General features: G+C 36.1%; 1 protein-coding gene across 1 annotated transcript in view; it reads right to left on the bottom strand.

Moving 5' to 3' along the window:
- Positions 1-27,381, bottom strand: part of LOC108767536 (uncharacterized) — a 128,449-nt gene that overhangs the window by 41,164 nt on the left and 59,904 nt on the right. The window contains exon 3 of the mRNA XM_018517464.1: positions 536-680. Within this exon, the coding sequence (XP_018372966.1) occupies positions 536-680 (145 nt within the window). The remainder of the gene's footprint in view (positions 1-535; positions 681-27,381) is intronic.

Here is a 27,381-nt window from a genome sequence, read left to right as displayed (position 1 = left end):
GTTAAGTCGGAATCATATTGTGAGAGTCCATTGAAAATACAAGACATAGTAAAATGTAATTTGAAATTGTATTAAAACTTAATATAAAATTTTCTCCATGTAGTTTAAATAAAAATTTTTTATTTTGTATTATTTTTTGAAAACGTGTCTTTTTAATTCTTATTAAAATAATTTTTGATCGACGTTCTAAATCACTTTGTATTACCTACTTTTTTAAATTTTCCAAAATTTACTTACTTGAATTTGTATTACTTTAAAATATAATCTAGATAAATCTGTAATTTTTAAATAATTTTTTTATTGATGATAAAAATGTACATTCTTCGCACGCAATGTATACCAAGTAACTTAGAGCATTGATTTCAGGGAAATGCATGATACAAATAATATGTTCTCTTGTATTATAATACATACATTGAGAAATTGCAATTTGTTTCGAGCTTCGCTTTAGCATTCAGGACTTGCATTTCTGCATGTCAGCGAGTCGATTGGCCCGCGAATAAGTTGGAAACGGTTCGCATCGACAAATACTCACTCGGATCCTTGACGGCTGTGATGACGAGGCGGAAGCCATTCGAGCTGGTGCCCCAGCCGTCGGTGACGTATTTCAACGTCACGAAGTTTGTACGCGTGTAAATCGCGCCCACGGTCTGCTTCGTGTTTCTGCAGGATAGGTCTGCCTGGAAACAAAAGAAAATTGCGTTCGTCGAGTATATGCCACTTGAAGGAGGGAGGCAGAGGGATGGGAAGGTGCCTTTTTTGCAGACGCTCGTGCTAACGATGCAAATGTCGCAAGCGTGATATCGAACGAACATGGGGCGGACGACGTGCGCTTGATTTACGCGCGGATAGTTTTATATTGCAATGGACTAAAAGTCCCAATCGATTCTGTTCATGGAACGTCACGCGGAATGTGATTTATGTTGCTGGACATCTGCGAGATTTGCGAGAGAAAAGTAAATTTGACATGAAAATTTTGCGCACTTAAAACCTCGAGGATGTTATTAATATTTATTTTAATCCTCGATTTGTAGAGAGTGCACTTTTCATTTCTTCCTTTACATAGGTCTCTTGTCTGTTCCCTTCCGCGATAAATTCTTTTATTACTACATCTAACATTTTTATTCGCTGTGCGAATATTACTGAGAGAAAAGAGAAAACGTTTTTAAATTTCTTATATGGGACTTTAAAGGCGTGTAAGAAAAATGAGGTATGTAGATCCATATTGCCCGTGATATTACGCGTATTACCAAGAATAATAAAAATGTTCTCTTTTACATGTCATTAACTGTTCCCTCGCACTTTATGAATCAGGCGGCAATGATAAAGGGACTGTAATTTCACGGTGGCGAAAGTCAGAATGGCAGCTTATAAAGGACCGCGTAAACGTCAAATAATGTTGTTTTCCGAGATGGCGGGCACTTTTAATAAAGCGGCTATCCGCACATGGTGCGCGTATCTACTTTTTTTTTTTTTAGGAGTTTATGCCGGGGCATTTGTAAGCCAGCTTAAAGCGCAGCTTGACGCAAAACAAAAATAACATATCCCCGCAGTAGATAATCCTGAAATACGAGCCGTAGATATCAATTCAAGCAGCAGCAACGAGACTGTGGTCGGCGAGCAAGAAATTTATTCGTAGATTTGCAACGCGGTATCTCGCCCGTTTGCCTCGAGACACGAGCAACGTAACACTTGTTGCACCCCCACGACAGTTGCGAAAGAAACCGGAAACAAACGATTGTATGAAAATAAAAAAAAAGATATAGGTGATAGCACATATCGATTATTTTGTGCAGCGCTCTTTTTTAAGCTTTTAATGGCTTCAAAGTATTGTTATATTGACTTCGCTTATACGTGACGCACGAAAATGTTGCCGAAGTGGCTTTCGACAAAATTGACTTTATCGATGACATTTATTGATCATAACACAAACAATTCTTATAAATTAATTCTGCATTGCTGAAGCAATTAAAATCTTTTTAGTCACATTGACGAAATATTCGTCAAAAGTCAAGTGCACGCGAAAAAATGACGGAGTCGCAGCGATAACTAAAATGCAAACGTTGTGTTGCTTTATCGAGAAAGCAATTTGCGAGACTTATATTTTTCAATGTTCGTGTTTTATTTAGAAATCAAATATCTGCACGGCGAGTAAGTTTTATTTGTTAACAAGCATTGCGATCGCGTAAAACATACAATTTATCGCGCAGTCCTTATCTGGTATCGCGAAAATCGTAATTTCGTGCAGTGGAAAATTCAGGGAGAAAGGGAAAGAAGGAGAGAGTTTCACGATGATAACAGTTTAAATTACATTCCGCACATGCGCTTCCGCATAAACAACTTTTATTGAGATTTTAACTTTGTTGTACTGTGCACAAACGTTAGTCATACTCCTGCATTTCTGGCTCAGACGGACTGTAAATGCATCCCTTTCTTCCTTTTTTGCCCTTTGATCAGTGGCTTTGTTATCGCAAAATATTATTGAATCTATCCGCAGGCTATTTAATAACTGTCTTCTTCCTGTTCCAATTAGCGTGAACAAGAGATTGAATTTTACCAGAGATAATCCGCATTTAATTATCTCTTCTCGCTTCGATCATTAGCTTCTATCTTTCTCCTTTTTTCTCCTTTTCTCTCTCTCTCTCTCTCTCTCTCTCTCTCGTTGTCTCTCTTTCCCATCTCCCATATTGCAAAAACGCCAACGCCAATCTCTGCGTATCTGATGAACGGAAATAATTAGCACGTTGGGTGAAATTCCTGAGTGCTCGCATTAAGAACGCAAGCAGAATATATGTGCAAAAATTTAAAAATACGAACTTTTCATCCTCATTTAATTTCACCTGTGATTTTTATTAAAATTAATTCTTATTAATTGTATTAGCATTGAAATGTATAATAATCTTTGTGTAAAATCTATAAGAGAGTAATAATGTAATTTTTATTATCACACTTTGAATGTTATATTATAGAAAATTACGATTCCCGTCCATTGAAATTAATTTTCTGTCGACATATAATAATTGCAATTTTATCATTATTTCAGGAGTGTTCGATGAAACCGATTGGACAAGGATAGCTGTTTTAGGTGTGAATTACTACACAATTATAAATACATTGAAAGTCATCATGTATTGTCAAAATAGCTAGATCGCGAAATAAAATCTCATGCAGTTTTTAAAAATATATTTGCCGTTTAAATATATTATATGTCAATATCACATATTTGTCAGCTTTTTATTTTTGAAATTTTTAAGATACACGACACTTCTTTTTCAAATCAAAATAACCTTTTTTAAGTCGCTGAAACTTATTCTTAGTTCTTTAATTGCGAATTTTTTAAACTATAATTTTATAATTCAATATAATATGGCATTATTATATTGAACAAATATATATTACTGTATTATATATATATTCAATATTATTCAATAATATCTGATTGTGACAATATAATTGTCTCACATATATTAGCGCAATATGTATTCACGCAAACAAATGGAATATTATGCAATTTTAAAACTCAAATGCATAAATATCGCCGGTTCATAAACCTTTTTTACAATTTAAATCGCAAACTGTAACAATGCATTTTTCGTACGATATACAAAGTAATTTAGGATAAGCTGATCGTTAAATATTATTCGTCGTTTAAGCCACGAAGGGCAACGTGCTTGCGCAATGTATTAGGAGATAACACAAAATGAGGAAAAAGGAATAAAATAACGTTCTCGAAAAAGAAAAAGGTGCTCGAGAAACTGGGTCGCTGAGAATAAAGTTACGGAATAAAGTCCGCAGTTATATAAGAACGCAAACTTTGCTGGTCGCTAATAATTGTAGAGGGAATTGATAAAGCCAAGAGAAAACTGCGTCAACTGACATAAATTTCGTACCGTTGCCAATCGCGAATGTGAGTTATTTCTCTCGTATTTTGCATTTGAAAATACTTATATGCATTGTAGTACATCAAAATATTCTGCATGAACAGCTATTCGCGCACATTCGACTAATGTATACGAAATTCATTTCACTCACCAAATTGTTATTATCATTAGCCGCACGTTGCAATTATTCAGACAATCTATTAAATCCTATCAATCAAACCGTTTATTTTTATTAAAATAACGTAACTGCAATTTTGCACATTTGAATGATATGCTAATGCGTTGTACATTACATCGATTGTAAACGAGCGAATTTTCGATCAACAAAAATAACTTATTGAGCAAACTGCTTAATTATCCATAATATTATCTCTCAATGTATTGATTTGCATTATTACGTATCGCGAATGGTTCTACAGTCCAGAGTTGTTTTTCCGGTCGAGATTTTCAGATCGAGCTGAAGATTCTCATTAACAGTATAAACAACAAGGAAAGAATCTTGTTGTTTATACACAGAAAAAAAACTATTCTTAAGTCAACCATAATATACTCATATATAAGCAAAAATATTGTAACCTTGCTTTAAAGATAAAAATAAAGTCTCGATTTGATTGAATTTGTTTTGATGCAAGTATTACTTTGCACTCAATTCAAGACTTGCTCAATCAAAAATCTTACATTAATACAAATTAAGTCAAGTCAAGACTAAAATTTTTAAAACAAGATTATAATATTTTTGTTTATATATGAAGTATATCATGGTTGATTTAAGAATAATCTTTTTTTTCTGCACGTACGACAAAGGCATAAGATATTACGTGACTGTCGTTATAAACAGGGATTTGCAGTACGCTATGTTGTTCCAAATTTGATATTCATTGCGACGCGACATCGATGATTGGCGATAAATTTTATCAACGAGAACTTTTCACGCTAGCTCATAAACAATTACGATAATCAAACATTACAGTTGAATTTAATTGCCAATATCTCGCTGCTGGATGGAGGTCAGTCTAATTTGCGATCGCATTATTATCGGCAATACAGTAGGCGCACGGTGATTCACTCTCGGACTGATCTATAGGGTCTATTTGCGAGCGGCAAATTGTGTACTCTGCCTGGTATTAGGATTGCATCCGTACGCGAACGGCGGTTTAATAACGTGCTCGCCGATCGACCGCATGTCAACTGGACGAGCACTTGTCAATTCCGACGACGAGAGTCATCGATCATGCACGAAACGTAGGGTTAAGTAATCTGCATCGTCAAGCAGACAGCCAAGCTGTAGACGTAATGCCGGCGGCAGGAAGGGTTGCTCTTGTAGTTGCACAGGGTGCTGGTTCACCCTTTTGATATGCCGTTGACGTGCGCTTAGAGAAAATGAACTGACATGTATATAGATTTGAAGAGCCAAGTGCCTAAATCTAGATATCTTCAGGTTTGTTCGCGTTGATTGCATTCCTTGCACTCGATATCTCCACTTTTTCTCTTTCAATGCAGGAAAATTTGTTGTTTATTTCGTCTTAAGTGCAAAAAATTTTAAGAAATTTTAAACAACGCGAACAAGAATAATTTTAATTCATCTTGATATTAATTTCGAAATTCTAAATATCGTGGTTTTAATTAAAAATCATTTTTTTAAATAAACCTAAGTTCTTTCGTTCACTGTAAGAAATTCCTGTTGTAAACTTCCAAAAGTGTTGGAAGTTTTTATCTAACAAAAATGTGCTGTAAATTTAAACAGTTATATTGCAAAATTATAATAACATTTTGTGGTAAAGTATATGCAAATTTCTAATACGCACTAGTTTTGTAAATTCACAACTCTATTGTAAATTTACAAATATTGTGAAATCACAGCAAACTGTTACATGGTTTGTAAAGAGTGATGACAAATTTCGCCTATTTTTTGGACCTCGAATTTCAAACTTTTTTTATGACAAATACTATTAGATGAAACATTAATCCCAATAAAATTTCAAGATGAGCATAGGCACGGTTCCGGAGATACAAAAGGGTGAAAGTGATGATTTCCAGTCAGGATGTATTGCATAAGAAAGAATGTGTGGCTGAAGTTCATTGGTAATATTGAGGGAATATTCTGTCGAATGGATCATCTACAATTCAGAGAACGATCTACTATTCACCGCTATTTCATTTATGAGGGGGTTCATGTAATGACAATTGTGTGGTTCCTTGGATTTGCTCAATACTATGGGATAAAAATACCCAATCCTGAAATATGCAATGTATCTATCACGATTCATAAAACAACCTTGCATAGTGAGAGGCAAGGGGACTCACATTAAAAAAGATCCCCAATCTGTGAGAGGCAAGGGAACTCACATTAAAAAAGCACCCCGATCTGAGAGGCGGCATCAAGTGTCACTTCAACTCCATCTATCTCGGGGAATTTTCATGCTAGATGAAAACTAAGATCATATATTTGAACCCGGCGTAAAAAAATCCATAAGAAACGATATGTTTCACTTCGTTAAATATATTTTTTATTCCTTGGTATGGACACTTGAAGAGTTTCGTGTACTTTCATGGGTATGAGAAACCATCAGTTTCATCTCTTCATATCTCCGGAACCGTGTCTATGTTCATCTTAAAATTTCTCTAAGATTAATGTTACATCATACAGTACTATTTGGCATAAAAAAAAGTTTGAAATTCGAGGTCCAAAAAATGGGCGAAAAAACAGGTCTTTTTGCCATCACTCTTTGCTGCACATTTTTATCGTAAGGGTATTATTGTAAATTCACAAACATTTCTAACAGTGTTTGAATAAGACGTTAGAAATTTTATATTGAGCATTTATAATCAAATGAATATTGATTCGCGAAGATATTCTCTATTCTTTCTACAGATTTCAATAATGAAATTAGTGAAGTTACGATTATTATTAGGGATAAAATATCTGGAAGATAAAAACGTGAAAACCCGAAGAAAGGATGTCTTTTTATGTGACTCACATCCGTATAAAAATCAGGAATTTGAAATAGATTGGGCATAGGAGGAGCAGAGGAGAGATCCGAGGACAAGTGCGAGATTAGATACATCTTCGGGGAAAACGTCGACTGAATGGCAATGTCACGATGCAAACGTGAATGGAGGCCACCTCTGTAAGAGGACCACCTAATCTACATTTACATGACTTTCAGCGTATCACGCGAGAATGGAACGAATCTCCCAACGAAGCCTCGAAGGTGCAATTTCTCTTTCGTCGGCGAGAAAACCGACGAAAGAAGGCCTCGAGCGAGCTTACGACAATGCCGTCCTAAGTCGATTCCGAAGAGGTTCGAAAGGGGCGCCGAGTGGCGACCGAAAGGCCATTGTCGTGCGTGCAAACAACGAAATCCTTCCTTCGAGGATATGCAGCTCAGTCTGAAAATTCGACCAGGAAGATATTCCCGAAATGTGAAATCGTTCGCCGCTGTCGTTTATATAAAAAAAAAATACGAAGCTCTATATTAAGTATTAACTTAACAGAAAATATTTGGGAAAAAGTTCATCGCGCATCGGATAGTTTAAGGAAAAAAAAATTCTGTATGCAGTGAACTTATCGTGCTTCCATTTTGTAGGAATATTAGCAGGGACTGCAGAGTGAATTCTACCGTTATATGTAGTTGTTACACATAAGCTTTATTGACATAACCAAGCGACACGGTGGTACAGGTAAGACTAACTGTTTGTATAGAAAAGGGACTAGGACATTGAAGATGTCGCCACAGGTAAATAGTAGAAGGGAAACCAAGACATATAATATGTAACACAAGGTGTCGCCATAATAGCTGAATTGACTTACTAACACCCCCTCTCAAGAGATAATTGGCGACCCAAAACAAAACAAAAAATTATAACTTTAAACCCATTTCTTTAATACATTTTTCATGCTTCGTTGAAGCAAGTGACTTGGTTAAGACGTCTGCTGGCATTTTCTCGGTAGACAGGTACTCCACTCGAATTATTCCAGCATTTACGACTTCTCTGATATGATGGTACTTGATATCTATATGTTTAGCCCTTCCATGGTTGATAGGGTTCTTGGTCATCTGAGTGGCACCTTGATTGTCATTGAATATGATTATTTCTTCTTGATTGCCTAAAATTTCTTCTAGAAACTTTTTGAGATGTATTGCCTCCTTGGCTGCTTCAGAAAGCGATACGTATTCTGCCTCTGTGCTGGATAAGGCGATTGACTTCTGCTTACGTGATGACCAGCTGATTGCTGCATTTGACAGTTTGAAGAAATAACCTGTATATGAGCGTCGATCATCTGCATCGTTTGCCCAATCTGCGTCCGCAAAACCTACCAGTTTCTTCCTAGTTTTTTGAAAAACAAGTTTCATGCTTTTTGTCCCTTTTAAGTAACGTAGGACTCGTTTTGCTGCTTTCCAATGATTGATTCCAGGGTCTTCATTAAATTGGCTCAAAAGGCTGACTGAGTGCATTATATCTGGACGTGTCGAAGTGGCCAAATACATAAGAGAGCCTACAAGGTTGCGATAAGGTATATTCGACATTTCCTTGCACTCCTCTTCATTTTTAGGACTCATTGCTTTTGTCAGTTTTATCGACGGGTTAAGAGGTGTCGGTGCTGATTTGCAGTCTTCCATCTTAAACTTCTGTATAATATCTTCTATTAGTTTCTCTTGGCTCATAGTAATGCAGTTTGATATACGATCTTGATGAAAACTGATACCAAGACATTGATTTATTGGTCCAAGGTCTTTCATTTTGAAGATTGATAGCTTCTTTTTAATATCTCGCAGTTTTTCGCTGCTACTTGATGCCACTATCACGTCATCTACGTAGATGACTATAATGCTGAGATATTCGTCTTGTTGGTAGTATACGCAGTGATCAGCGGATAGCTGCTTGAAAGACATCTCTTTTAATTTCTTATCTAGTTTTTTAAACCAGCATCTTCCAGATTGTTTTAGGCCATATAGGGCCTTATTGAGATGAAAAACCTTGTTTTTAGATAGTTCTGGCGATCTATTATCCTTTAGTGTTTCCGAATAAAAATCGGGAACTTCTAAATATATTTCTTCATTTATTTCTCCATTCAGATACGCACTTACAAAGTCCAACTGATGCACTTCAAGATTTTTTTCAATTGCCAGAGCCATCACGGTTCGTATAGATTCGGGGCGTGCAACAGGAGCAAATGTTTCGAAATAATCTAAATTTTTGCGTTGTGCATAGCCTCTAGCCACTAAGCGTGCTTTTCTTCGCTCTACTGTGCCGTCTGCATTAAATTTTGTGCGCAAAATCCATTTACTTCCAATGACTCTTTTGTCCTGTGGTCGGTCTACGATGGTCCATGTGTTATTACTTAGGAGGGCATCTATTTCTTCTTGCATGGCTCTTTTCCATTCGGTAGCTTCCGGTGATTTTAGAGCCTGTTCTACACTGATTGCATCCACGCGGGTAAGTCCAGCGTATTCTTCAAAAATGGTAGCTTCGATGATGTCAGCGTTTTCCTCGTAACTATCGATATCAGCTAAAGTTGCGTCCTCTTCAGACTCGCTGTTGTTTTCCTGCGCTGCGATAATTGGAACTTCGTGCTTTCTCTTTATTGGTCTTCCAGGTTTTCCTGTTCGGATTGTTTTAGGTCGACCTCTTCCGAATTTCGTTGATGATACAGCTGTCGCATCTCTATTAATGTTTTCGCTGTGAATTTCCTCGCGGTGTTCACTTGTGTTTTCTTCTGCGCTAAGGAATTCTTCACTCTCTTTCTCTTCGAAGCTCTTACTCTCAATCTCTTCATCAGCATCACGCTGTGGATTTTCTTTGTTGCAGGAACCAGTTATAACTTCAATGTCAATGAAGTCATCCAGAGTCTCGCCTTCATTTTTCTGAAATTCTTGCAAAAATTTTACATCGCGACTCTTTAGTACCTTTTTGGCGACCGGATCCCACAAGCGATACGCTTTTGATTCTAGGGAGTATCCTATGAATATACATCTTTTAGTTTTTGAATCGAATTTGCCGAGATTTTTTCCTTTTTCGAGCATGTGTGCTACTACACCGAAAGTTTTAAAATGAATTGCAGTCGGTATCTTACTTGTCCATGCAGTATACGGAATACCTCCCTGAAGAGCTTGAGTAGGACATCTGTTCCGGATGTAACATGCTGTAAACACGGCTTCAGCCCAGAACGTTGGAGGCAGCTTCGATTGGATGAGCATACACCTTGTCATTTCCACTATGGTCCTGTTGAGTCTTTCGGCAATCCCATTTTGTTGGGGAGTGTAGTCAGCAGTTAATTGATGTACGATGCCTTCGAGTCTGAAAAATTCTATAAATTTATTACTGAGATATTCTCGGCCGTTGTCTGATCGAACGATCTTTATTTTATTTCCGGTCTGTTTTTCAACACGTGTTTTAAATTCAACGAATTTCTCGAAAATGTCGCTTTTGTTCTTCAAAAAAACAACTTCACAATATCGAGTTTTATCGTCCACAAATGTTGCAAAATATCTCGACCCGGCTAACGATTGAACGCGCATTGGCCCGCAAATATCGGTGTGTATTAATTGCAGCACCTCAGAACTTGTCGTATTTGACTTAGCGAATGGAATACGAGCGAATTTCCCTTGTACACATATCTCACAAACAGGCAATTTTTCATCACCCGTTACCTTTATTCCGTGCACGTACTTGCGGTTTACTAAACATTTAAGGTCCTTCATGTTCAAATGTCCAAAATTTTCGTGAAGTTGTTGCCATGAGTTTTCCTCGGCGTTCGCGATAATTGCACTTTCACTTGTATTTGTATCTTCAATGACGTATAGGTTGGCCACTCGTTTTGCCTCAATGATTTTTTCATTATTTGCGTTTACGATTGTTGCGCCATCCTTTCTAAAGATCACTTTGTGTCCGTGATCAGTTGCTTTTGCCACTGAAAGCAAATTTGAACGAAGATTTGGAACAAATAATGTATTTTTTAATACGGTCGTCACTTCATCGCTTACGTTTAGTTTAACGATTCCGATTCCATGAGTATTGGTTGTACCCGTTGTAGCCAAATTTAATGTTAGGTTGTCTTCATTAATTTCCTTGAACGCGGATTGGTCGCGGCACATATGCGAGGTGGCGCCTGAGTCGAGGCACCAAACGTTTCGTGGTTCTTTCGTTGTTGCACTTTGTGCACCCTCGGCGGATGTGTGTATTTTCATAGTTACTTCCGCGCATTTTGATTCTTCATTATTTTTCTTCTGAGCATTTGGCTGTTTTCGACAATATTTTGCGAAGTGTCCGACCTTTTTGCACTTGTAGCACTTTATTTCTTTACGCTCGTCGTTTTTATCAGCAGGGATTCGCGCGTTTTTACCTTTAAATTTGTTCTGCTTCGAAACAAGCATGGCCGTTGTTGAAGCTTCTTCAGCACTTATTCTCTTTCGAGATTGAAACTCTTCTAGTAATTTGATCTTCAATTCTTCGGGGCTAGGGAGTTTATCCCGTGTCTCTATCGCCACTCTAAATGACTCGTAGTTTTCCGGTACGCTATATAGCATAAGAATTGTAACTAGTTCCGGATTTATCTTCAATTCTAAGTCTTCTAACTTATCTACGATGTCCGAGAAATCTGCTAGATGCGTGCGCATATCGTCTTCATCCTTCATCCTTACGTGGATTAAGTTTTTCAGTAGCATTGCTTTTCGCGCTGGTCCTTGTGATTCGTGAATCGATTGCAATTTTTTCCATATGTCTCTTGAAGACTCACATGTTTTAACATATTTTAACTCGGCTGGAGAAATAGATAGGATCAAGTCCGACATGGCCTTTGCGTCGTTATTCTTCCAACTTGAAATGGCTGCTTGGTCCTGGGTTGGCCTTTCTATTTCGCCCGAGACGTATCCCCAGGTATCGCCCTTTACTAGGAGCGCTTTTACCTGTACTTTCCATGTGTCGTAATTGTCTTTATCCAAGGGTTGGATTCTTATATTTAATTGATTCATTTTTCGCGACAGTTTTCTATAGGTTAGAGAAAGTATGGCACTCACGAGTTTTACGAATCCGTCGCGTGACTTTAACGATCTCTTCGAACGTTTTCGGTAGACTCACGTTTTCAGCCTTTTTGGCATTAAAGTTATCGCCCTGGGCCCATAACCTGTAGGAATATTAGCAGGGACTGCAGAGTGAATTCTACCGTTATATGTAGTTGTTACACATAAGCTTTATTGACATAACCAAGCGACACGGTGGTACAGGTAAGACTAACTGTTTGTATAGAAAAGGGACTAGGACATTGAAGATGTCGCCACAGGTAAATAGTAGAAGGGAAACCAAGACATATAATATGTAACACAAGGTGTCGCCATAATAGCTGAATTGACTTACTAACACATTTTTTTACGAATTTATTTATAATAATATAGATAAGAAAAAGAATCTTATTTTCGGTGAGAGAATTTTCAAGATGTGTATGAACAATTATAAGTAAATATTATATATAAGAATATATATAAGAATAAATCAAATTATATATAAGAATATATATAAGAATAAATCAAATAAAAAAAAATTCGATTTTTGGTAGAAACGGAATTTCGTGGTTAATAATATTTAAATTTTCTCAAATACGTTTGTCAATTCTATAAACGCGCATCGATTTTATCGAATTTGAAACGCAAACTAAAGCTGAAATATATATATTAATATCTCAATTACATTGCTCATCAATTTAGTAATGAAATTAATAAGTTCCTTAATATCACCTCAAACCCGCTTCAAATGAAAATAGAATTCTTTCTTTTACTTGGTTTATTCTCATCGGTCTAATTCTAATCGGTTTCTACTTATAATTGTCAATAATACGTGTTGAAAAACTACTATTCTTTTTCTAAACAAGAAACACACCTCGTAATTTTATGTTAATGAGAATAAGTGTGGATAGTAGCTAGATATAAATTAGATATTTCTACATATAATTCGAAATCATGCAAAAGCTCGAATGTACGTGAGATGATAGGCAATACACATTATATCGATGGCTGGAAGAGGTGCTCATATTTTCGTATTATATTTTCCATAAAATTTGTCTCGACTACGTATATATTCCCGACGTAAAATTGCACTCCCGTCGTTATAAATTGCATACAGCACGTGTAAGGCTTTTATATCTCGGATGCGGTTGCCGAATGCACGCATTTTATGATATATAGAAAACGTGTAAAGTCCTTTCCGACAAAAATACCGTTGCATTATTTACTTTCTTCAATATGAAGACATTATTAAAAGAAAAGAACGTCTTAGCAAAAATGTAGAAAATATTCAATAAAATATCATTTAAATTAAATGCAATTTAAATACCGCAATTTTGCAGTATTTGCGAAAAACCAATTAACATATTTAAGAATTGAAAGAAATTATATTTTATCTGTTTCAATAAATCATTTTTCGCTTCTAATCTAATTCGGTATAAAAATTCATTATGCCATTTCATTTGCAAATAGAAACAAATTTAACTTAAGATTTTTTATAAAAATATTTTATATCTTACACAATTTTATTTTTATCATATGTTTTGATTCTGTCGAAAAATATTATTTGCAGTCGAATTTCTTTTATGTAAACTCGGAAACTAACAAGGCTGCATTCCATCGATCCGTGAAACGCAATAAAAATAGCCTCATATTTTTCTCGTGGTTTTATCGTGATTTTTAAAATGCAGAACGACGGTAAACAAGACGATCATTTCGTATTTCTTTTGTAGTTTCATGATATGTGTAAAATCCCTTCAAATCTTGTTCTGTATTTGAATTTTAATTTGTTGAAGCATTTTGTAGCAGAGGTCGATAAGAAATCTTTAAGGAATTATCATTGCAGGAATATAAGGAATATTAGAATATTTTTATTAATATTAAATATATTCAAAATAACTTAAAAATATCAATTAAAGAAGTCACGTGTGTATCGAATTATTAAATTGAACGCAAAACGTGGACGCATCTTCGAATCTCTCACAGGTGAAAGCTATTACCGACGCGAAGCTTTTCTTCGCGCGATCACAAATTCCATCTCTTACCACGACTGCTCGGCGAACTTTGAAAGCGATGAGAGATCCAGATGGCTGCTAGTTTCGCAAACTTCGCTGACCAATTTCTCGCGAGAAGGGCGAGAAGCGACGCAGAAACAGGTTCGGGACATTACGCGATACTATGGTGGTGATGCTTCTATAATTAATGATCCCGTAAGCCGGAATTATCGCAACGATGCACCGCGTTGATATCGATCTCCGAAGTCTAGAGAACCGTGAAATACTTCTCTTCGCCGAATCATAATTAATAGATAGTAATCAAATATTATAGTCCACCGCACGGAGGATTGCCCTTCCGCTAAATTATTATGGCGGATGACGCAAACGCGGTATGATTTACAGCTGGACGAGCGTGCTTTATAGATAGAGCAATTATGGATAAAATTTCGCACAATCATTATTTAATATTCTTTGTATGCGCGATTTATCGATTGTATATTTACACCACGCTGTCATCTTCGGTCGTTTTGCCTGCGTACACGGAGAGAATTTTCTCTTAGAATTTAGCCTGAAAATCATAGTGGGACAACGTAGTATTTCAAAGAATTGTATATGAGTTTCTTTAATTTACTAATATGTGTCATAATAAGATATGTAATATATTTTATTAATTTTACTAAAGGATATAGTAAAATTTAACATTTTAAAATATGTTACGCAGTTTATGATTCTTTATTATTTTAAAAGAATAGATGCTAAGTAGTCATGAATATATAAAATAGCTTATACAATTTTTATACCATACAGCATGATATTTTTCATCTAATTTAGTCGCTTATAATTTGACCATGTAACATAGTAATTGATCGACTGTAATCGATATTTATCGGTTATTTTCGTTGTCGAGTGTGTCTCTAGCTATACGCTAGAACTTACTCACTTCAAAACATTTTACAATCTGCATTATAATTTTGACTACATCATTTATAAAAAGTCTCTTGTATATTTCAAAAAATCTATCGTTATTGATAATATTTCATTATTGTCCCAAGCTTATTATCAAACATGATGAAATTTGTAATGAATTTTGCGGTAAAAAATAACGAAAAATTCTCTCCGTGTAGAGTCGACTATAATTCCTTCGCGTAATGTATTCATAGAATGGAGAATTCATTTAGGATTTTAATAATTGATATACCTATTATTTATTTCAGTGAGAATTTTGTTTCAATTTTGTATTACTATAAATATTGCCCAAGGTATTTTCACGGATAAGCTCGGGTTATGAATAACACATATGCTGAAAAATCTTTTATATGCAAATGTTGCATATTATTCGCTAATCGAATATTAATTTCCGTCTTCTATCATTTTATTATCAATCAATTTTAGTCAACTAAAGTTTCAAATTTATTTCCATAAGGGATTACATTATTGCATAAGATTTTTTACAGAATTTTAGTCAACTTCTTGTCGATGCAACAAAGAGAATCCTTCATTAAGATCATAATTAAATTAAGCAAGAAATAAATTAAGCAAGATATTTTTCTTAGATGTCACTTGAGATTTAAAAAAATTTTACATTGAAATTAAGATTTTGTGACATTTGAAGATTTGGATGTCACGAAAATTTAAATTTTTCATATATTTTATAAGAAACGCGAATTTTATTTGTGCTAAAAGTAAAAAAAAATCACAGAAAAATCCACGCGCATAAGAAAACAGTCGAAAATGTGTTCTGTAACTTATTTTTACGTTGCTTTTTCGTACGTGAAAAAGACCAGACGAGGCCACGCCGAAACGTAAAAGTAATTTGTCGGATGAAAGCGCCAAAGTACCAAGCGGGGAACGGGACCTGGAACTTTTATTTCAACTTTTAATCCGTCAAAGCGTTCATCAGGGAAAATTTGCGCGAGGAAAAAATTAATCTGATAAAATAGCTCGCAAGTGGACACGGTGGACGGCGCGAGGGAGATAGTGCAGCTTAATAACGGAATGAAATACTGCCACTTAAAAGGCCGCTGGGCGAAAATAAATACGGGGAGATAGAACGTACGGGTAATGTGTTTATTATTCCCGGAATGGCGTTTCGCAAAGTTTCCATTACAGTGTAGCGTTGTGACGAGACGAGAAACGATGTCGTAATGCGACTACAGTGCTCTCCCCCGATTGTCGCGAGTGCAATTTTCTAGCGCGACAATAAGGAGAGACGTTTTTCAGCGTGATAATTAACCGAAGGGGCTCGTAAATTACGACAAAACAGGCACTCGATAAAAATGCGTAAAGAAGGTCGCGCTCTCATTAAAGCGATGCAAATCGTCATTTGCGAATTTATTAGATCGACGTGGAACGTTCAGGCAAGAAAAATGTTTACAGTCACAATATTGCCGCAAACTCCTCAAGTTCTTAGCTATATACACAGGGTTGCACGAAAAAGTTTGGCTACAGCGGCAAGCAAAACAGTTATTAAAGTTACGTTATAATCACTTTGCTAAGCTCTTCGTCTGTTAACTTTGCAGATTTTATGAGCGCTCCTGACTATGTCTGTCGTAAATTTTCAAGTAAAAAGTCTTGCAGTTGAAATATAAACTTTGAATTTTTACATTTAATCTCTGCAAGACAGTTTTTTTTTTAGCACAATGTGCGTAAATTTATGTATATATTAATATACACAAGGGACAAAATAAATACCTGAAAAATACACTATTTATTTTACCATTTGTTTTATTAATAAGAGGTTGATTTTCATTATTTGCTTTTAATACACGTTCTATCCTTGTTGAAATAAAATTATTTGTATATATATACATATATATGTAATATATATATTATATACCTATATATATGTGTATTATGTATATATCTATGTATATCGTGTGAATGATTTATTCGAGTATTGATAATACATCAAATGATCAAAATTTCAATTATAATCATGTGCAACCATGAATTCAGCGTTTACTCAACTGCGATTGTTCGTATCAATTCATTAACCACGAGACACCGCTCTCCACTTATCGCCGTTAACATCAGCCATAAATATGCCTGTTGCGACATAAGCAGCCTTCGAGATCTTAATCAAATGAATCGGGAATTACGGTGGAGTAAATTAATAACGCAGCAACACCAACATCGTCTCATGCCGTGCCCGATTGGCCCAACAAGCTTAACAGCCCGCCATTCATCTCGCGGGATCGATCGCAAACCCTTGCACGAATCCGCTCACGAGCCCGAAGCTTATCGGAGAGCAGCGGGATGCCAGAGTCCCCTCTCCCCCCCCTCTCCCCGTTGCCAGAGATCCCCAACATTGGGCTCCACACAACGCACACAATACAGGAAACCGGAAGCGGGATAGATGAACGCGCGAGTCCGCGCTAGCTACGCTTTCTGGCTTTCTCGCCGAACTCGCAGACCGTGCCATGTCCTGGAAAGCTTTCGAAAGAGGCTTTCCTGGTTTATCATAATTGCATCTCGCGGTATCCAAGCCCGCGCTTTCCTAACGAGCACGCAGCGCTCGACGCAGGCAGCGTAGCAGCTCGCGAAATTAGTATCCGGGTTAGTTTATGCTAGACACCGTCAACGTCATGAATTATGGATGCATTGGCCAGCCTGCGTTTTGCTGTGTGCATGTTTTTTCGCGCTTTCGTGCGAAAGCACGTCGTCGCTTTTCAGATTTTCACTCGACGTTGCATTTACGGGCACGGAAATAAGAAGTTATTTCAAGCGCGAAAGGCATTAGCGTGATATAATATCTATGATTACAGGCGATAAAAAGTAGAAATATCTTTATTGAGAAAGAAAATATATTCTTAATTTACATTGCTTTCAATTAACAAATATATATATATTTGTAATTATACTTATAATCATAATATGTCGCGTTATTGTACGTAATATTTCAAATAATTACAAGATATTCCGCAAGTTTCCATTTAACTTTTATGGCGTCTTTCGTTAAATCAACATAGAAATCGATGCAAGATTGCACTTCTTTGATATTCACAGTCAATTCTTATGTCTAAAACTGTTGTTTTAGTACAATTTTAATTTTAGTATAATCTTAAGATGTTATAAGCCAATCGTAGAACCGTACCATTTTAAGATATTACTTGAAATGGTCTTGAAATAAGAATGAACTGTGAATACCGGCCTTCGTCTGACCTATACGCATGTTTGCTTCCCTAGCTGTCTCTTTATTAGACAGCTATGCTGCGTCAGTCTGTTTTCCATCATCGGTGCTAAAAACCTGCACCAGGAGCGTTATAGAACTCGAAACTCCGGAAACTCATTCCTTATGCAGGCACTAATTAAATTTCGACCATCGGGTTAATCTCAGATCGTGTACTTTGAAACCACATGCATTTTCATTTTTGTCAGTAACCTCACGCGCGGTTAATTTCATTCGAAAAAATCTGATAGAAACGAACAGAATAGACAAATGTAAGTTAAATCGTATGAGTATAATTATCTTTTTTCTGTCCATGTTCTTCCGAGAATTATTCTGAGATATTTGAACCACAGAGAGATTCTAAGAAATTAAAATAAAGAAGTTTGGAAAAGAATGGTTTTATTAAAGTATTTAAAAATTTAAATACACGGATTTGAAAACAATTTTATTGGACTACCAAAATAATTATGTAAGACGCTCAAACTGGTTGCTGGAATATCAAAATTTTTTGCAGTAAGTATTACTCATTATATTTGAGTTTTATCTACATAATTATTTCGACGATTGAATAAAATTATATATTTTCAGATTTGTATCTATCTAAATTCTTAGATACTTCAGCGAAATTGTTTTTTTGTTGTGCGCGTTTCTACGAATGTTTGACTCAAACAATGAATTTATATAAAAAATCCAGCCAATAGTTTCCGATCGTGTGCAAACTTTTGCCGATTGTTAGACTGTAGGTTTCGCAGATTCTTCATAAATTAAATTAAACGGTAATATTATGACAAGCCATACGATATACAGCAATCAGTTTACTATACTGAACTACGTGGAACTGCATCTCGTACAGAAATTTAGCACGACAATGGCGGGATTAGTTCCAACAGATCGTAGGACTTCCATTGTTCAGATTCAGTCGGACCCATCTCCGTCAGTACATTCCGGATTGTCCTGACAGTCAGACGATCCATCAGCTAATCAGTTCGCTCGGCGTGTTTCTTGGAGTATACCGTTTTACATGCGGGTCGGTGTCTATGCGGGTGAGATCACCTTTATTCGTAAGTGCTAATTTGTCATTACGTTAACTTTTCAGAAAGTTATCTAATGAGAAATTTATTTGGATAATTAAGTCTTATTTAATATTAATTTCTCTCAAGTATTCCAAGATTATATGTATGCTCGTATACTATATACAATATCGGCCATTAATTTGAAAACAAGAAGAGAATAAGATTGAACTTTCTATAAACGTTTACAAATTAATGATTGCTTCTGCAGCAATGAGATATTCGACGCAAGGAACTCTTTTGTAATTTTCATTATTAAACTTCCTTGTAATTAAGTTTGAAATGTTTCTGTTAGGATAAGTTCGTTACGAATTAATTAAAGAGTTTTATTATATTCATTTATACATTTGAAGTATGATTCTTTTCAATTTGCTCAGTTCTAATTTTACTAGTACCGATATTGGTTTTAAGTTTTAAATAATTGACATCAATGAAATTTTTATTGAGAAAGTTATCGAAGTGAACATAAAAATACCGACTTTTTTTTAGACATTCTGTTATTAGTTTGTTCGATATAAACGATGTGACGTAAAGCTTGATTGTATAGAAAATAAAAATACTCTTTGAAATTGATTCCCGAAAAGACATATAGTCTTAATACTTTCAGTAAAATTTTTTATGTAAATTTACAACTTGGGCCTTTAGCTGAGAAACAGAATTTACGCAGACGGTCGCGTTGCAAAAGTCAGTGTTAGGCGAGCACTTTCATATCACTGCGTAATGCGGAATATGTCACGAAAATATGGAGATTTATATACATAGCACAAAGTACATATTTCTCGAGAATTTATCCTGAATGTGATTGTTGCGGATCTAATTTTTCTCTCGTGGAATATGATTTTCTTATAAATGATAAGAAAAGGTCGGTATTTTCTGTACTTGAGAAAAACTACAGAGAACGAAGTCTAAGCAAATTATTTTTATTAAAAATAAATATATTTATTAGCAACAATAAAAATGTTTGTGTAATATGAAATTTAGTAAAATTAAAATGTTGAAACGTAAGTTGATAATACATTCGTGTTTGAAATAAAAAATAACCAAAGGCCTTACGGCATTTGGGAAACTTCGCATTTCACGAATTTACTTCTCAAGGGAGGTTTTAAACCGAGTTTAAATTTTATATCTTCTAATTGTACGTTCTGCAGAGATTGTTCTTCCTTAATTATATCACGGAATTGTTCCAGTGCGCTCGTTAGTACATCGAAGTTCTCAGCGACAGAGTTGTCTGTCGTCGTGACTTTCGCTATCGAGCAGCCTGACGGTACAACTTCCGGAAACGACGCTTCTTTCATACCCTCATATTTCATTGGCGCTTTCCAAACCATCGCCGCCCACTTCCGGTAACTACGCCGACCGTACCGGGCCATATTTTAAGCGAAACTTAATATAGTCGATTTATTGTCATCTCGAAAGATCGTTTATGCGAATTTGCAGTTCGTGCTCAGCGTACGATTTGCATTCTATCTCTGGACCAATAAAAATTACGTTTGCGTTAAATTATGAAGCAAAGATAGATATTTAGATCATTATGTAAATTAGAATTTTTAGTCTCCTGATATGATAGAGCACGCAAATCGTAAAATTAATTTTAAAATGTTATTCATTTATTTAGAACGTATTTAATTATTATTATTAAAGTATAATACAATTATAATATTACAATAGAATGAAAATCAATTAGAATTGAGAACCATTTATTATTAATTTTTACTTATGTTACCGACTATTTCTCAGCTAATTTTCATCTCGATTTCATTAACTCCTCATCTTTTCCTGGTTTTAAGAATTAGAAAAGGATGAAGAGTAAATTAAATTGAGATTATAGTTAATCTACATTGATAAAAACGGGCATAAATGAGGTTTGAAACGTCCCGTTTATTTTTATGGCTTTTATAAGGAAATAAAATAAGTTAAATTAGTTATCCAATTTGGCTCGTTTATAGATTGACTTTAATTTATTTCACAGATTGACAGATTGGTTTTTATAAATGAATAAAATATATTTTATCAGTCATCTAATTTATCTCGTTTATAGATTGGCTTTATTTTATTTCTTAAATAAGCAATTATGGTTCATGTTGTAATATGCAAGATAGGCGTGCATTACCTCAGTTTATCGAAATACATTTTGAAAATTTCGATAACGAATTTAAGTAACAGAATTTTGATCGCACGTGATATTTTATTTTACAACGCATTGTTATATTTCTCGCGGAAGCTTTTGTTTGAACGGTGTTGACTCACACGCTCGACGGTTATAGCTCCTGCACACAGAACGCGGCAACGCTTGCGGAAGTTGGCGCGTTAGCCAATCAACGTCTCGCTTGCTCGGAAATAATGGATATATAATTTCCACTGCGCGACAAAAGTTGAACTTAATCCAACTTTCACTGCGCGGCGGAAGTAGTATTACATCATTTCTAGAAGTTTTGCAAGGTGAAGGCGACTTAAGAACATAGAATTATTGGCTAGTGCGATAACTTCCGCCGCGCGGCAAGCGTTGCCACGTTCTGTGTGCAGGAGCCACTTTGTTCTCGACGTAATGACACAAGGTCAACGCGGCTCGAGTCATTTCCGTAATGCCTGTATCATACTAGCGATTGGAGATTGCGTCTGCGTTCGCGTTTGCGATTTTTTTTCGACCAATCAGAAAAGAGATGCTGGCGATTGCGATTCACGATTCCCGTTTAGACATCTGTCTATTTTTCATAATCGAGACGCAGACACAACCAATCATAAAGTGACTTTGTAGTCATGTGACCAGTTCATGTATCGAAACGAATATTGAAGACAATACTTCTTGGAAAAATGCGAAATCTATAATTCAGTGATGATGCAAATATAAAAATGTAAATTCCTTCTTTTATAATTTTTTATTTTTTTCATATGCGTTGCAGGAAATGTCTGACAAAATGTAATCGCTGATCGTCACTAGTGTGGTTTAAAAATGTCTAATCGCAAGTGCAAACGCAAACGCAGACGCAATAATCTCCAATCGCTAGTGTGATATGGGTATAACAACGCTTAAACGGACACGCCGATCGCTCTGTGTCCGCGCTACGATTTCACCGTGTTATTTCTCAAAATGCGATCGTTCCTTTCGAACAATTAATGAAGCTTTAGGCCTATGTCACATTGAACGATTCATGCGGCAGCGAAACAAAATTCAACTAATCACGAAGAACTTTTATATTTTCTGCACGATATCTGTTTCTATTAGTACTTTACGATTGGTTGAATTTTGTTCCGCAGCCGCATAAACCGCTCAATGTGACATCAGCCTTAGACATAATGTGTAATGGACCTTCTACAATAAGCCGTTAGTCATAAATCAAAAGTCAGAAGCTAAAAATTGATCAATCATAGTCGTCAATTTTTAGCTTGTGACTTCTGATTTATGACTAATGGCTTATTGTAGAAGGCCCATAACAGCGACAAGAACAGCGATAGGAATAGCATAGAAAAAATATATAATTATCGCCTGCCGTTGCACAATGCCGCGAAAGAAATAAAAATGCCAACCAATCTGATCTCGTACATAGACCGTAATATATTCTTGCATCTGCTTCAAGATTATAGCACATACAAACAGAATGAAAAATCTGAACGCTGATTGATAGACTATAAGGCGATAGACACAGAATTCCAACTCGTTGGAAATTTATCGTTATTGCCTTATTCTATGTTCCTATGTGCATTGACATATGCATTTCCGTATGTTGGATTTTTCCTATCGCTATCGCTATTTCTATCACTATTGCCTCGCATTGTGTGTAGAGCTTAACTTGTGCGATTAACGTTAATAATGTGAGATAAAATGTGCTGCTCACTAAAATAGATACTGAAATTTTGTCTACTCGAAATACGAGCCGGAAAACAGAGATAGAATAATTTAAAATATAATAAATTTTGTAGGATTTATTAATTATACACTAAGTATAAGCGTATTCAGGCCTATAACGGTCAAAACTAGATCTTTTTTGCCTAAATAATTCCCAGTGAATTATCTATATCCTATATATGTACATGCATATATATCATATTTTTGTAGTTATTCAAACTACGCGTCGAAATTTTTCCGGACTTTATCTAACGCAATTAAACTACTGCAATAATATCACAAGTTAAATTAAATTGACAATGTGTTGAAAACCTTAAATTAATTTATTGCGAAAAATATTACCTCGGCCAGAACTTGAACCAGGATCTCTTGTATTCCGTACGAGCGTCCTAAGCCATTAGACCATCGAGGCTTTAGTAATATTCTTCGCAATAATCAGTATATGTAAGAACAATAACGCTTTTTTGCAGGCAGCTTGTATAATCAATAATAAGAAGTTTTTATTCGGACCGACAAGAATTAAACTAGCTTTGATCGTCATAGGCCTGAATACGCTTATACTTAGTGTTTAATTCTTGTTGGTCTGAATAAAATAATCTTATTATTTATTAATTATCATTTCACATATTTGTAAGCGATGATTATTTTCCGCATGATGTTCATATTCGAATCTCGCAATTTGAGATTTGCATCAATTAGAATGTAATTCGGTTATATTGTTTCCAGATTGAGAACATGAAGCAAAGTACGAATCATCGAACAGTGAGAATCGCTTAAGCAATGAGAAATACATCGACCGACGCGAATCGGTTTCAAGTCGTGGCATCACGAGCCAGCGAATATGGTTGTGATTAATCGCGTAGGGTAAATTCAGTATCCACTCGTCGACGATTATAACCCTCTGCAGTTAATGGTTTATCTGTTCCGTTAATTTACGAGACGTCAAGCGGATATCAAGCGAGTCCTAGCTTCGCGATTGTATTAGGCCTGATTTACATAAGACACAGGTCGCGAGCTTGTTGCATTAGTCCGGATCTACAATAGGGTTTTAAACCGTAAGCTATAAGAAATAGGCGAATCACAGTCGCTTATTCTTCTCGAATTCAACCGTAATTGGTTAATTTCTTACGGCTTAAAGCTTAAAACACCTATTGAAGATCCGGACTTAGTCTATCCATTAAAAGCATGGTGGAAGGGATAACATGGGCTGGATTCGGGGAGACGCTATTAGCGCTATTTGTGTCATTCCATCTTCACCGTCCATTAAGGCCCAGTTTCACAACTCACGGTTAACTCTTAACCGAGGTTCAACTTATTTCTCATCTTTTTCCAATTCTAGAATTGAAAAGAGATAATGAATAAGTTGAACCTCGGTTATATCAATAAGAGTAAACCGTCAGTTGTGAAACTGGACCTAAACATGAAACAAGGACGGTATGACACAAATAGCGTTGATAGCGCGCTGCCCGAACGCAGCCATGATGTGTACCAGGGTTGGTCAATTTAGAGCTGCGAGTAGTTTCTTATACGTATAATACGTATGTATAATACACATAATACCTATAATATGTACACTGAGAAAAAAATGTTGATTCAATTAAAGTCAATATTATGGGCTGTCACTAACATAAGTAATTAATTCATGTATATTTTTATTGACATAAAGGTCTTGATTATTGAAATAATAATTTATGCCTTTATGTCAATAAAAATATACATGAATCAATCATTTATGTTAGTGACAGCCCGTAATATTTAGACTTTAATTGAATCAACAGCATTTTTTTCTCAGTGTATAAAACGTATAAAACGTACATGTAATACGTTAATACATACGGTATTATATTATATGATATAAAACCCATGTATTACGTTATGTTTAAATACATACCCAACTTTCTATGGATGTCGTCTTCTTCGCTTCTTTGCTTCGCTTGAGAATGGCCCCGACTTAACACAGAGTCGATATGGCCAGAATCGAAAATGCCGCTTATGCGATGAGTAACAAAAAACAACACGCAGAATACGAAAGTCTAAAAGAGTAACATAAGTTGCTTTCCATTTACACCGATTTTCAGATAATTCTCACTTGTGACGTCATAACTCAGTTGAATGCGCGTTCCTTTTGCATTCTGACAAGTGAGATTCAACTGAGTTTTTACTCATAATCTGCACAAGATCGAGACCGTGTGCTTTATGCCCGTTTCCACCAATGTAGATTAACCCTTACCGTACCATGTAGTATGTACAATTTGGTGCCTCATCCATACTATCTAGGGTCACTAGAATCTCTTCATTTTTTTCACCTCTTCAAAATAATTCAAAAAATCTCTAAAAATTCACCAACATACTTTCAACTTTCTAGAATAAATATTAACTCTTTATTTTGGAAAATAATAAAATGCAGTATAATTTATAATTACCGAAAGACTCAACGAAACTTGCACGAACAGGAATCGCCCGGTCACTAGTTACCAGTATTAGTACGGTAAAGGTGCGATTTCACGCTGACGCTAGACGCTCATTTTCAGTTTCTAAAGATTAGAAAAAGATGAAGAGTAAGTTGAACCGAGATTAAAGTTAATTTACGTTGATAGAAATGGGCATTAGTGGGTCTCGTAAACTCACTTCAAAGTGAGGTTATGAACCTGTGTTGACATGTGATAACTTTTTACCAAAGTAAGCAAGTAGTGACGACATTAATCTGAGTATAAAATACTCAGCTCATTTCAGACTCAGTTTCACTTGTGTGTAAATGGAAAGCAACTATTAACTCAACTGGGCGTTTGAAACCGGTCACACTTTCCAAAAATGATGACGGAATAACATGTCGGTAGACGAGCACCGTCAGATGGATGTCATCGAATGTCGCGACGTCGCGTAAAGCCTCGTCTACAAAGCGGGGTCTACAATAGAAGTCGTAGCAGTCGTAGTCTTAGTCTTAAGTCGTAGAAAGTTAACCAATCACAGTAGAATATGAGAAGAATAATCGACTATGATTGGTCAATTTTCTACGACTTAAGACCCTACGACTGCTACGACTTCTATTGTAGACCCCGTACAATAGTCGCACAGGTTGTGTCGAATGTCGCGAGTAGTAGCATCGCAGGACAATTTGTCGCATGCAAGAATGTCGCTAAATGAGCGTCTACAATAGTCACAATGATTGTTTGCATGCAATTCGATGACAAATTCTAAACGTCAACTTGCTGTGATGTGATTGGCTGAGCTCATGCGACATGCCTGTCGCAGTCGCAGAAAGTTGAAGTTGGCTCAATTCCGCACAACAAGAGCTCTTGCGACTACGACAATAATGCGACTATATGCGACATTTCTGCGACATTTCATACGACATGCGACACAGCTTGCGCGACTATTGTAGACGAGGCTTTAGAGACAAAGGTTACCAACTGTGAAACGCAATACATGGGGTTGGTATTCATAATCCGTTTTCATTTTAAATGAAAAACTTTCTGTCTTAAATAATGTCTTAAGATGCTAATACAGTTCTCAGATTGACTTTTGACATTTTAAGGTTGTACTTAAGACAGTATTAAATGCAAGAATCGACTATGAATACCGACTTGTTTCGCGTCATGAAATTAGTACTAAACTTTCCTTGTTTAACACACTTTATGTTTCTCTTTCTATAGAAACAGAACCTATATATATAAGATGCGTTGTGATGTGTGTCAAACAAGGCAAGAAACTTTATCTCTAAAGTCCCAGACACAATGCGAAGGAATAGCGATAGCGATAGAAATAATACGATTTCAACCTATCAGAAATCAGATACACTGGATTATACAATTTCTGATAGATTAAAATGTGTTATTTCTATCGCTATGGCTATTCCTTCGCATTGTGTCTGGGGCTTAATGCGACATTCGACGACATCCATAGAAAGAGATTTCACGACGCGAAACAGGTCGGTATTCACAGGGTGCGTTCGGGGAGCTCACTACCAACGCTATCGAATCGGTCTGTCTTTGTTTTTCGTCTAATAAACAAGGATAGAGTGATGCGTAGTGCTGGTAGTGATCTCCCCGAACGCACCCATAGTCGAATCTTATAGCGTTTTCGGCCCGATCGGGTTTGCATCAATCTGGGTTGGATTAATCTTTCCTATTGGTTGACGTCACACGCTCTACCAATAGGAGAGCGCAAAACGCCATTAATCCAACTCAGGTTGGTGCAAACCCGGCCGGGCCGAAAACGTTATTACACTTAAGGCTCCTGACTACTCAGCCAAGAACTCTGCGTTGACGGTGGCGACACAGTATCAGACGGCGGTCTGGCAAAATCGGTAGCCACACACTTAAGCACGAGCCCATGTCCGTGTGCTCGCAGGCGAGCATCGTGCTTGTGTGTGTTACAGCGCCACAACACTATAAAGGTGCCTTTTCACGCTGACGCTCGACGCT

This window comes from Trachymyrmex cornetzi, unplaced genomic scaffold (genome assembly GCF_001594075.2).
Source record: "Trachymyrmex cornetzi isolate Tcor2-1 unplaced genomic scaffold, Tcor1.1 scaffold687, whole genome shotgun sequence".
NCBI classification, from domain to species: domain Eukaryota; kingdom Metazoa; phylum Arthropoda; class Insecta; order Hymenoptera; family Formicidae; genus Trachymyrmex; species Trachymyrmex cornetzi.
This window is presented reverse-complemented; position numbering and strand designations above follow the sequence as displayed.